Raw genomic sequence first — 14,099 nt, 5'->3', positions numbered from 1 at the left:
TTCTCCTTCATCAACCCTCAGTATCCAAACCATTAGTAACGCCACATCCAATTCTCACGGTTTTGCCCGGAGAAAAACCAGTCAGCCATAAGACCAACCTGTTTGTCTTCCTCCCCAATGCCCCAGCTGTCATTGGGAGGGAAGACAATATAAGTCTGGTGAACGTCGGACTAAAACCAGACACACTGGATGGATTTGTAAAGCACTTGGGGGGGTTCACAGTCTGGGGACCACAACAAATGGATTTGACAACAAATATGGGCACAATACATGAAGGCCCACTTCGGAGTAGCATGCTGATTGAGCTTTTTTTCTTTCAAAAAGGGACAAACTGTGAATTGTGAGGGCGGCGCTAAAGTTGAAGGTGGGGCTTGCTGTTGTCCAACAGTGGCAGTCTGTTTTGGAAATAAATATTAAAAAATGGGTCTTAATTGATTCGGTTCACAGCAGTGGGAGAACAAGTTATAGTTTCTCATCTCTTTACTACAGATTTGTAGCTGACACCTGATTTTTTTCCCCTGGAAATAAACACCCACTTTTGTCGTCAACAGCAGTTTCATGTATTGGGGTTCATGCCTTTGTTGGTCCTTAGTATGATCTCATGACAACATCAAAATTAATGCTTGCGCAGTTGCTTGCATTACGCTGTGTGCCTTAAATCTATATGTGCAGTCATTGCCCTTAGTAACTCTTTCTTCTGGAGTTATTTTGGGAATAAATAGCCCAGTTGTTTACAAGATTTTGTGTTTCGTTTGAATCATTTTTATTGTGGCGTTTGTACAAAAGCCTATTTTATGAAATTTCACGATCAATCGCTGTGATGAAATAGCACATTTTGTTCCTAATGAGTTGAGCTTTCCAGTAGTAGTGAACATTTTGTTGGCCAGTCTTAGCCAAATTCATACCAAGTCTTTGAACACTGATGTATTGGAGAGAGGAGAATAAAATTACAAACTTTGCATGGATAATGGGACAGTGTATCAATATTTAAAAAGTTTATTTACGATGGCAAAAGTAGGTCAAATATCAGGAATTTTTCTCTATATATTTCCTGGTCACATCGATAATTTGTATTTTATTACCAGCCAAAAACTACAAGTATTGCTAGGATATTACACGCCCTGCTTGTCCGGCTAAGATGCAAGCAGTAATCAGGCAAATTTCTTTTATTCGTCTGACTCAGTAGCGACCATCATTGAACACTTTGAAGTGCATGAGTTGCAACTCCTTCTGTGTCCTTCCTCATTGATTTTAGTGACTGTCTGCGCCCTTGACCAGTGAACTGGTCAACAACACACAACACGCCAGATGGTCAACCAGCCATGACCAAGTGACTTTCAATTTGAGACCTACATGTAGAAGGCAGTCCATTAACAGGGACAGCATTATCCATCACAGTCCCAATTAAACATTTGAAGCAGACCCTCCTTACAGGGCCCCAGAAATTGACCTTCTCTTTTTGATGCAATCTGTAAATACAAACCTTTATCTCATTTGTCTTATGAGTTACAGCATTTTCTCGCCCATCTATGGGTGTTTCAAGGATTCTAATATGCTAATGTAAATTTCCATATATGAAAAACATCCCAAATATGTCCCAAATATGATGTGAAAATACTATATATTTTAAGCAAAATCTGTTACTGGCAGTATTTTATAATTAAAATGGTTTTAACCACTTTGCGCCAGGGGCATTATGAATGTTGATGATGCTGGGACGGGATAATTTTTTCTTTCTTTTTTTTTTAATTCTTTGAAAATTCGTATCATCATTTACTGGACCTTATGCCCACACAAAGGACTCTCTGATTTTTACTCTAATCTGACACACAACACCTCTTGACGCTGGAGTCTTTCAGCCAGGCCTGCTGCCTTGTAGAAAGAGCCCAGATTGTGCGGTGTTATGTAATTTTCTTTTTTCACGATCCATACACAGTGCACTGCTGACTTCTTTTCAATAGGGGCCAGATTAGTGTGCAGCGGTACTGTGTGGCTCATCGATGCGGTGGTGGTGGAGCGCTTTTGTCCCCGGTGGTAATCCGCTTGCGCTGAATCTCCCAAACCATGGTACACTGTTTCAAAATAGGGCTGGATTATCTCCACTATTGAGAGTGAAAAAATGTTGGTAATGCCCAGCAGCCTGGTCTCATGTTACGAGTACAGTCTTTTGTTACAGGGCCCAGTTCTCTTTGTTCGATTTCAGAGACCCCCGCCACGCGTATAAAGAATACGGTTCCAGTACCGGCAACAAGTTGTTAAAGACAATACTTTAGCAGACATAAACATGAATGGCGGGTGGTTTTGATTGGTGGTTGTTTTGTTTCGTCTGACCTTATTGTAATATTATCTTAATTTTAATTTTCCTTGTTTTAATGTGTTTTATGACTTTGTAAATTTTTAGTGATTTTATATGTATTTATATAAACATGTTTTAGCAGGAATGTTAAATTGTACTGCGCTGTCGAGCAGCATGTTGCTGAAGCTGGTGCATTTAAAATTCATTATTATTAGAATTATTACTCTTGGCTTGGTGATTCATTTTACCATATTCTACTGGTATTTCCCTTCTGACAACCCAGAGATAATCCCTTCATAAGTACAAGCAATCAAAATTGAGTTTGTGACACGTTTTGGTCTCATCACTAGACCTACATGTACATGTAAAAACAAGAATGCAAATTGCACCTTTGCAATTTGATACCAAAAGAGATGCTGAAAAAGCTATGAACGGAAATATACCGAGGAGTAACCCTTTTTTTTCACACACACACACACACACACACACAAAAGAGAGTTACTGCTGTGGACTTCTCCTAGATGGCCTGATTCTCAACACAAAGTACATGGAGATGATGTCATTACAATTACAAAAGGCGAAAATGCACTCAACATATCACTAAAACAATAGACCCTATCATTTTTTCACTGGAAAAAATCATGTTATCTTATGTGAATGTCTCCATTCTGAGAGCTTAGCAAGATAGATTAAAGAGAGCATGATAGTGACGCATCTTTGTCACTCTTGAGAAACATCTACATACATGTTTTCCTGGTGGGCCGGCTTGATATTTCTATGAAGTCATCAAAGCGCTAATATTTAGAATCTTACCGTACATTTCAGCACTCCTTGGGCTTACACAATCAGCTTTAATAGTGACACAGTGTTCAAGCATGTGTACAATGTTGATATTTCTACAGAACCCAGTAAGTACGGGCAGAATTTATTTTTTTTGCATTCTATACTGTTTTGTTAAAAGTATTCAGTAACTTTCTCTTTGTAAATCTTTTTTGTTCAAATCCCTCAGACAATATTGCTTCCAAGGATGTCTGTCACCTGTGCTTTTGAAAATTAAGTTAGTATTTTCTTTGAGGGGGGGAATATTTTCAACTATTAGGACAATAGCTGTAGCCGGTGGGATTCGGAATCCTGCGCCAAATGCGATAGGATATTGATCCTGGCATAACCTTCCCCCACAACACTAGACATAAACCCTAGACACCGGTATGCACAGTCTCCCACACGTTAGCACACACCCCAGGCCCAGACAAAGGAACAATTACACGTGACCTGCTTTCCAATCATGGGAGAAGTTTGAAGCAGCAATTTCCAATTAGTTACGCTCTGCTAACAAGGTGGATTCTCCAAGGGTTTTTTTTTCAGCAAATTTGTTTCTTTGCAGACATTTTGCCTTGGGACCAGCACCGACCTTGAAAAAGAAAACCTCCACGAATCCCAGTGTAATTACGACGTGTACATATCAAAGAAAACCTGGGTGTAAATGGTAATTCTCCAGACACAAAGACGATGAATTTATGTCCAGATTGATGGAGTGGGGCAGTCTCAAAGTTGGACATGCTAACAATTACGTCTAAAACTGTTTGCCAAAGTAGATGAATTTTCATGCATCATTTTGTCACGATCAGCAGACATGTGAGACCCTGATGTGCTGAAGTGGATTTCCTTATCCACTCCAAGCTGAACAAAAGAGTGTGTGGTTTTTTTGCTACTCACCGCATAGGCGCGCAAGTATATATACGTGTTTGACGTGAAGCACGCTGAGCATGCATGACTAATTTATTCCAGCATGTATGGTCTTTGCGTACATGGAGAATGTGTGCAAGAACTCGCTTGTAACCACCTGTCTGTCTTACGCCAATTGGGGGTGCACTTCAGCTTGAGACAGATACAGGAGTGTCCTGTCTGATACCAAGACTTATTTGGGAATGTTTCCATGTACGAATGATGCAAAGTTAGGATACGGTGAGGTGCTCACATGTGGGAGACTGTGCATACCGGTGTCTAGGGTTTGTGCCTAGTGTTGTGGGGGAGGGTTATGCCAGTACCGCTGTCACACTAATCTGGCCCCTATGTCAGCAGTGCACTGTGTAAGGATCGTGAAAAAAAAAAAAATTATGTAACACCGCACAATCTGGGCTCTTTTTACAAGGCAGCAGGCCTCCCATGCTGATGTGCATTACAATTTACCAATCGTAAACAATTCCATTATAACTGGAATGTTGCTATGGGTGTGTCAGCTGGTTCATTTTTTTGGACCTGGCTTCAGCTGAGTATATTGAATAATTCCTTTGGACTTCCAGTTCTGCAGTACCAGGGCAACAACTCTGACATATAAACCTGGTTTTTACCTGTGGGTTCCACTGCAGGCCTGTGCTGAGGTAATTGTCCACGTAGTCCTTGAGCCTCATGATGGAGTTGGTGAACGATCGCATCCATTCCACCTGCTTGTCGTCTCTGTCAAGGGCCAAATCACAAGGTTGACGACAGTTCACAAAATAGCCTCCCATGTCAATGCTTAGACTCCAGATGCCTGAGCATTTTTGCCAAGATCTGAAATCTCCCAAGATCCGACTCAAAAGAGTGCCTGATGCCATTTTGCGGACCTCAAACAGATATATCAGACCTATGAGAAGTAACATAATTAATCCTAAAAGAGCCATGTTACTTTGGACTACCTCAATACCAGAGATGGGGTGTGAGGGTTGAATACTGCTATTCCCCTTCCCCCTGTATCTCAGCTGTCTTATGACATCTGCAAAACGCCCCTCTGGACTAACGTTTCTTGTGAAACAGGCCACTTACTTTCCTTTGAATTCTTTGATGACACGGTTGCCATAGAACAAGGACTGGTCATACATTTCCTTCAAATAAAGTCCAGGCTTGGGCTCCTGTGACAGAAAAATAGGTGTCCACAATTTTGAAGCTCTTGAAATCCATATTTCTTCAACGGCAGACTTTGAGATGCTTAAGTAGCGACAATCATACCTGTCTTTTTACCAGTTCTGAGAATGCACACAGTGTTATGAGCATGCACAGCACTTTGAAAAAGGATCACTACATATGTCTACTGCCACCAGTGTCTAGAAGTTTCCCATACTTCACCATATCCCACTTGCTAAGTCCTTGAATATCTAACTTACAACCAAACCTTTTGCCTGAACAAACTCACAAATGCTGTCAAATGGTATCTCCTCATTCACTGATGTTACTGATACGTATTTCCAACTTACCAAAGTGACCCAGCCCTTGACTTTCTCCTACCAATGCCAACAAAAATACCACACCACAGTAGCCTTACACAGCAGGCTAATTCCATCTATCTTTGCTAAACAATCTCACTTCATACATTTCATCACCAGCGTCTAGTCACCACAGTGCCCGAACCCCTTTCCGATCAGACCCACTGCCTACATGTACCATACTCATTAGTCCGCTCAATCTCTGCAAACAATCTCACAATTTAACTCATCCTAACTGCTACTCACCACTGTGGCCCAGTCAATGCACATCTGCTTTCACCACATTCATTTTACAATCCTTTACAATCTCACCGTAATGACCACTCACCAGAGTGACCCAACAAGCCAAACCTCTATCCCTTAGAATGGCCATGAGTTTTAAATCCATGCTAATGAACTAACCACAAAGGCCCATACTCACCACCGTGACCCATCCAATGCAGCCGATGCCCTCCTTGACAGTCATCAAGTGGTTCTGCCTCTCCTTATTTCCACGGTTCTTATCTGCAAACTCAATGATCCCTTCCACCGCAACTTGAAGCGGCTTGAAAAAGTTGGCGTAATCCTTCTGCAGATTCCAACAAAAATGAACTGCTTTTCAAAGGGTCGTCCTGACTAAATGCAAGTTCTCCCAACTACGGGAAAGAATTTCAGACAACTGAAAAAGCTGAAGAGCAAGGCATCAAAGCTCAACTTTCAGTAGAGAGACTGTTTACATTCCAGCGTTATAGATGAGTCTGTCCATCACAGGACCGTGCAAGTCCATCACAGTCATCCTGTCTTGAGCCAAGTCATAAGCTATTCAAATGAACTGTGACAAAAGAATTCCTTTGTAACAGTTAACTTGACTGGTCTTGTGACTGAACTTGTGACTGAACTTGTGAAGAGAATCGTGAAGTCAACTACAACCCCGGTAAGTACCCCCTCAACTTCTGGTACTCCTTGCTGGAGGGTGTGCTTTTGTTGAAGGAAGTGACCTACCATGATACAAAAGGAACTTGCAAATGTATCACTTATAAACATATGAGCCTATGCACGTATGAAACAGGTGAACATTAATGTAAAATATACAAACCAATCAGAGGACACGCCATTACTGCAGAGGCATCGCACTCAAGTGCAATTACACATGTAACGCACGGACTACATGTCCGCAAGTGTGGTACACACCACCGCAGGAATGGCTTGCCTATTCTGGTCACCAGATACGTCCGTGAGCATGATCTATTCTCCACCCTTGCTGAATGGCCTATACAAACCTGTGGTGGTCGCTGGCTGTTTGCAGCAACTTGCAAGAAGTCCCTCTGCAAGCTGTAGCACTTCTCAACCAGTTGTGCCTGTCAGTACAAGAAGACATGCATGTATACATACGTTGCACATGTAAGCGCACTGACACTGAATGAATGTGTCAGCTCCTAGGTCTGTAAAATCACCGATTAGGGTCAACTGGGGCAAGGCGCTAATGGTGCTGTAAGACTTTTTTTTTCTGAACCAATTTCACTTGTTGAGACCTGTGGAGCGAAGAGGCACAATAAATGTACACTTTGAGCCCCATAACTTTTTGAAATCCATTTCTTCCCAGTTTGTCTTCCCAATGAGTCCCAATTTTGAGGAGATTTACCAGTTTTTGGCCTGTTGGCCAACAAGTTTCATCCATCTGGAAAATAAACGCTGTCAGCTTTTAGCTCCTCTCATTAGTAATCTGCTCCCAGCAGGAACAAAAGAGGGCGTCCTTTGATATGAAATTGACAGTCCTTTGATACAGGTGTGCAAGTTTATGCACGTTTGTCGCGAAGCATGCTGAGTACGCGCAACGATTTTAGTCTCGGATGTGTGGTCTTCACATGCACGCCAAACGTGTGCAAGAACCCGGTTGGAAAACTTAGTCCCATCTGTCTTTCTTTCACCAGTGAGGGTGCACTTCAGCTCAGGGTGAATAACATAAATAGGGATGAGTCAATTCGACTTAATATTCCACCTCCAATCGATCGAATATCCCACTATTCAGTCGTTCTGACGGGCAGATTGTTGATGAACAAACCATATACAAAATCAGTTGCAATAACACACAGAGTTGTACTTTATAATCACTACAATCACTTCCCATGTCTAGGAGCATCTCCAGCCACGATTTAGCAAGATTTACGAGACAAACAATCCTGTTGAAAATTTCTTTCTTTTACATTTTTTAATGAACAGTTTACTTTTTGAATCGTAAGATTTCTGTCGCTTTTCATCTGAATCTGCTTGAAACCCGCCTCCATAGTACATTTTTCTCATTTCAAACATTCTCCCTTCCTTTTCATGAATTTTGCATTTAAAATGCAAATGCAAATTTGGAAAAAAATATTCAAATATATTTGATAATCGAGTCAATATTCAGATATTGGGCATAGCCCTAAACAATAATGGGTAGCAGTATTTCCACACCACACACATATACCAGAGCTGGTGCTCAAGGTGATACATTGGTATTATCCCTGCTCATCTGGGGCCAATTTCACAGAGCTGCTTAAGCACAAAATTTGCTTAAGCGTGAAAAAACTTCCTTAAAAAACAAAGGTTACCAGCTCAAACTCTACCTGATTACCATTACTAACCAAAAGACAGTTAAATACGATCCCAAGAAAATATACATCACATGGAGTTTTGGCTGGTTACCTGATTTATCAAGCAATGTTTTCTCACGCATAATTAAGCAAATTTTGTGCTTAAGCAGCTCTATGAAATTGGCCCCAGACCCTGAAACATTCCTTAAAAACATCACAGCCCCATGGGCAAAACACGGCTCCAATCCAGCCATTACGGCTGCTTAATTTGAGTCCTCCCTCCCCTCCAAAAAACCACAATCAGAAGTGTAAAACCTAACCCACAGGCTACATAGGTGTACATCTCGACCCAAGAACCCTGAAATTAAGACCCCCACAGATCACAACTTTACTTAGGGAATACTATTTTTGTTTCAGCACACATGATACTTCCAATCATCATTTTACCACACACTGTTGAACGGTGGAACTTTTTGAAAGAGTCCCCCCTTCAAAAAAAACTTTAGGGGAAGGACGTCATTGTGGAAGACGTTCATGTGGGAGAGACGTGGACTGTCTTCGGTTTGAGACTTACGTGCTCATACACAACACCGCCGATCTCCTTGGACAGCTGAAGGTACTTGGAGAAGTGCTCATCGATGAAGTCATCAAAGGCAGTCAAAAAGGGAGGAGTGTCTGCAGAGAGGCAATAATGTTTCTAAGCACAGGCTGGATCAAGTAACACTGATTTACTTCACACTGTCTTCATTATGGGAAGTCTGGGTCACTGCCTCTGCACTGTTTCCCTACCATCTGTTTCATATGTGGTGTAAGAACAGACTGCACACATTCTCCTTTACACGCATGTCCTACTTTGCCTTTTGTACCCATTCAACTGGAAATGTGATGCATGCCGTCAGCAACAATCATATAAACTTGCGCAGGCAGCTGACAAACCCTGGCTCTTGCAAGCAAACCCCACAACACCCCTTCTACAGTTCCAGTATGGAGTTTATTCACGTTTCCATAAAATATGCCATGCGCCATTATGGAGGACTTTAACACACACAATTACTACAGGGTTGCATTCTGCAATAGACTGATAGAGCCATATTAACGGTGCATTGCACTGGTACAACATCCAAAATGTGCTACTTGTATGATACGGAATGAAAGACATGGACATTGAGCGACGCCTGCTCTGTTTTGCATAACAAGAATATGAGCAAGACAAGCACCTGAGCTCACTTTAACAGCACAAAATGCATGTTGGTAGAGGCAAGATCCATATAGGTCCTGTATGTATATGCATGTTTACTAATTGGATTGGAGGCATGCATAAATGGCACATGAACTGTATCACTGACTGCAGACCTATCATATTCTACTGATGGATTCCATTGGATGTTATGGGACTCAGCTGAGTTTAATGACTGCAGCTGAGATACATGTACAGGCCTAATTCACAAAGAAGCCATTTGTTATCTTGTATCCTGAATCTGTTTTAACAATTTTTAACTGTTGATCTTAATGGTGCTATACATGTACTTTTTATGGCATACATGTACGTGTATGTTCCAAGCCTCCCTTTCAATATTTTTCAAAATTCAGCTTAAATTCTCGGGTAGGTTAAACCACAAATTACAAGTTACTCGTCACTGTAGATGACTACTGTTTTGTACAGAAATTACCTTGTATTGCTTTTAATTTCTGTTGCAAAAATGAATTGTTAACCTTACTTTCTATTTTAATAAAGTCTACACAAATAAAGGCTTTAGCGTCCCACCTCCACTGGCTTTCCTGGACACGCCCTGCAAGACGATGATGGCATCGTTCAGCTTCTTGACGGTGACCTCATCCAGCTTGTCCACCTCCGTCTTTAGGTTGCCACTCAGCGTGGTCAGTTGAGACACAAGAGCACTGACGTCTGCCATGGTCTACCTGGGTGACACTGTTACAAGAACAACACATGTGCCCATCAGATGACTTGTAGCAGCACTCTGAGAAATGACAAACGGTCTCTTGACAAAGAGCCTCTTGAAATGGACACCAACAAAAGAAACTGCATCCAAATAATCCTCTTTTAGGTTTGAATCTTTAAGTGCACTGTTTTTTCTCTATTTACATGTATGATGTAATGGAGATTTCTCAACATAGTACTATAAGGTTATTTTGACATCAGGCATTTAGACAAGCACTGTACAGTTCAGGAATTTTGGAATGGACCCTTTAAAATATGTATACATATATTTGTACACTTACCCCAAATATCATCACTTGTGCATACATCTACATGTATCAGTGAAATGACTATGGCCCAAAATACAGCAGGACATGTAGAATTAGACTATGGCCCAAATACGGCAGGGCATGTAGAATAAGACTATGGCCCAAATACGGTAGGACATGTAGAATTAGACTGTGGCCCAAAATACAGCAGGACATGTAGAATTAGACTGGAATAATTATCTAGTAATAAAATACAGCATACTTTATACGGAGAGTGCATCCTAATTCTTACAGTTTCCTTTAACTTCAATTATCATTTTATACATGTATAGTCTCAACTGCAGGGGTGAAACACTATTTTCGCACCTCCACCAGATGTCACATAGTCAATGCCATGCTCCCCCCCCCAATCTAAGACCTACACATATTCTTACAAGGCCCGCCACAAGACCAGGAAGGATGAACATAAAATTAATTTCGCATCCATACTTCCTTTTCATTTTTTTTTAAAGATTACGTACATGCATGCAATTAGTTCTCACATCAACTCGCTAAATAACCAAGGTTGCATCAAATATTACATAATTGGAGGATTGAGAAATGTACGTGCTACATGTACTGTCCATATACCAGTACATGTAAACTTGAACATGTATCGTATGTAAATATCCTGAGTCATTCACAAAGCTAGTCAGTAATTTCATTTGTGTTCTATGTGTACAACGTATGCACACAAGGTTGCAATTACCCAGCGACAGCTGCACAGTTAGGTTTATTTTGACTGACCATCGTGCACACTATATATGGCCAGATGTGGAATGTCACTGGTTACAAAGTGCGGAGCTGAAACCAATGTTGTGAATTTTGCAGATTAAATCTGGATTTGTCTGCTATTGTTAGAGAAAGATTATTAGTAAGTTTACTTGGAATTTTGCACCGTGTACAAATGATGAACAGTCTGTGTGTACATGTACATGTATATTGTGCGTGTACATGTAGCATTCCCCCTGAACTCTACATGTACACGGTGTTTAGGCCAAATAATTTTTCTTTAAAGAGTTACGCTTTTGTTTCCTGATGTACCAGTACACTACCAGTAAGTTAGGTAACACTGAGGTTTTCTGGGACGACATCACAGTTTTGCTCATAAAATACCTTAAAAACGATGAGAAAATTGGACACAAGGTTAACAGAGAAATAAAGGTCCATTTTGACAGTTATTTATTTTTAAAGCACTGCACTGGTGAAATGTGACATTGGAAATAGAGAAACAGAGGTTCAACCAGCTCAAATGAATGTAACGAGTACCCTTAATAATGTTGCTCATTTCACTGGAAGCAAAAAACAGCCTTCCTCTCTTGCTGTTGTTATTGTCAATCAGCTAATGTTGGATTTTCTTACCCGAAAAAGCTGCTGGGGCGGGGTTTTTTGTCCTACAAATTCTTCAACCGGGCAATTTATTTATGATGCCCATAAAATATGTAGGGAGGCACAGCTGTTGGGTTTCGGCATCAGTATTTTCATTCTTTTCAACTGCCCTAGTAAAAATTATGGCGCACATGCACACGTCAACCCCAAAAGGTCCACAGCTTATATAGGCGTCACCCATGGCCATGTGTGTTTTTTTCCAATTGTTTAAATAAAAAGGAGTTGCTAATTGGGATTTTCTCTTTTGTAAAGATTTGTAGTGTCCAAGGGTACTTCGGGTGTCTGCAGACTGCGACAATTTTTTTAATTAGCTTGCCTGATCCGGCAGGCTATGCCATAAATTTGCTTGCCCGAATTGGATCAACACGTACCCATGATTTCACAGAATCCTTGATTAGGCCTATCATGGTTACTTAACTTAGGCCTACTGCATGCATGAAGTCCTTCATTAGGCCAACAAAAAATAACTGTGCTTCTGATTACATGCCTTTCAAAAATAGGGTCGGTATGTCCAAAATTTGGGGGGGGTTTGGGTCAATTTTTTGTGCCAATTGAATGCCATGAATAGAGACGACAGCTTCCAAAATTATCTCAAAAAGTGAAAACACTGGTCTTAATCTATGTAAAAATTTCTACACTCGACAATTCACAAGAATTATGGACAATTCACACAGTGCTACTCAGGCAATCACGAGGGAAAACTGTCCATGTATCAAGTGGCAGGCTTACATGATGCATCCAGACCAGCGGGTGATAAACTTTGTACCACAGCAGGAAATTTGTAGAAACACGCTTGCTTCAAGTACAAGCAAAACAACCTTAAATTAAACTCTTACATAAATAAGAAACCAAGCTCTGTGAATTAACTTGCAAAAAACCTCTTGCAACATCAATATTTTTTCGACCTGCAGCTTTAGGATGATGTAGAATAATCAAATGGAATGTACATGTACATGTATAGACTGGTTCTGGCTGCTACATTTCTATCACACGTTCTGTTGCATGGGTGCAGCACGGCGGGAACCAGTGTAGCTTTGCTTAATGCATTGAGCTTTGTGACAGGGAAACGTGAATGGGAACTCATGAAAATAATGGAAGTTTCGTTTCGAAAATTTCAAATGTTAACCCTCCTGTGCTGAAGTCACTCTTTGGGTCACTTGGTAAACACCTCAAAGAAGCATAGCTGCGTCGTGTTGTGCACTGCACCAACAGTCCCTCACAGGAATATCAGATTGCACTTTTGTGCTGCCCAACAACTGTGCTTCACTGTTTCATGTGCATCATTGTGCAGTAAACCAAATGCAGTGAAGAGGACTCCACAAAGGAACCTGGGTCATTTTGTGCTGGCAACCAACTGTACACACTGAACCTGTGCATGTTTGTGTTCCATGTAGAAAATACAAGCAAGAGAGTGACTGTGGGCACTTGTGCATATTTGTGCTGTAAAACCAAAGGAGGGTTAAGTAAGAAAATATATAAAAACATGCTTTTTAAAGTGAGAAGATCATGGTTACTGAAAGATGTTCTGTGAAGACAAAAAGACATCAGCCTTTCTGGATATGCCCGAATGGGCACAGCTGGACAGACTTTTAATTGCCTGGGCTATCCGACAGGCGATTTATCGCGGCCTGAGTGTTTGGGTATTTGTAATTTGTTTCCTCTCCAGATTTGGCAAGGCCAACACGAGCATCTTCAATAACACTTGAATCGCACACTCTACTAAAAACCATGGTATTCCTGCAAAGGTTACTTCTGGAAAGCTCTCGCATGCATCACTGCAGACAAAGTCACGTAGGCCCATAGCCCTAATTATGTCTTTTAAAAGGCCTAGGCCTATATCTGGATTGGAATACGCCTGCATGCACCATGTCACACCATAAGCCTTATCGCAAATACTGCATGGGTGATTTTGCACAATGGTAAAAAGCCATTATGGGAAAGAAAAAGGGGCAATGTTTGCTCGTTTTTCCCTTCCCACAATGCCTTTATACCATACTGTAAAATCACCCATACAGTATTTGCGATAAGGCTTATGTCACGTGAATTTGAAGATGGGAACATGGTGAACGGAACTTCAATTTGCTCCAAATTTGTCACTAATAAATATGCCATCTCAGACACAATAGTAGGTACAAAAAGCAATGACAATTACGCTGACAGTATTTGAGAACAACTTAGCTCATCAAATGAAGATATAAGCTCAAATATTCGCTTACCCTGGGTATTTCTGGAGAGGAATTCGATTCGACTGAGATGGGAGTGGTAATAAAAACCCGGAAGAGACGTGACAACTTAAACGCAACCTCGTATGCAGTTCTACATTTGAAAGTCGTTGCGAGTGCCCACCTCGTTCCACGCGTGACCACAACGTGCACG

At 41.1% G+C, this 14,099-nt stretch overlaps 1 protein-coding gene across 1 annotated transcript in view; it reads right to left on the bottom strand.

Annotated features, from left to right (window-relative positions):
• The window catches only part of LOC110986730 (adenylyl cyclase-associated protein 1-like), a 29,357-nt gene extending 15,258 nt beyond the window's left edge, over positions 1-14,099 (bottom strand). The window contains exons 1-7 of the mRNA XM_087130059.1: positions 13,940-14,099; positions 9,853-10,017; positions 8,662-8,762; positions 6,798-6,875; positions 5,960-6,106; positions 5,102-5,187; positions 4,648-4,753 (exon numbers count right to left, since the gene is read on the bottom strand). Of these exons, the coding sequence (XP_086986185.1) occupies positions 4,648-4,753; positions 5,102-5,187; positions 5,960-6,106; positions 6,798-6,875; positions 8,662-8,762; positions 9,853-10,000 (666 nt within the window). The 5' untranslated portion in view covers positions 10,001-10,017; positions 13,940-14,099. The remainder of the gene's footprint in view (positions 1-4,647; positions 4,754-5,101; positions 5,188-5,959; positions 6,107-6,797; positions 6,876-8,661; positions 8,763-9,852; positions 10,018-13,939) is intronic.

Source organism: Acanthaster planci, linkage group LG02 (assembly GCF_054643075.1).
Source record: "Acanthaster planci isolate LZ-2023a linkage group LG02, COTS_SCS, whole genome shotgun sequence".
Taxonomy (NCBI): Eukaryota; Metazoa; Echinodermata; class Asteroidea; order Valvatida; family Acanthasteridae; genus Acanthaster; species Acanthaster planci.
Note: the sequence above shows the minus strand (reverse complement) of the source record. Positions and strands in the feature narration are given on the sequence as shown.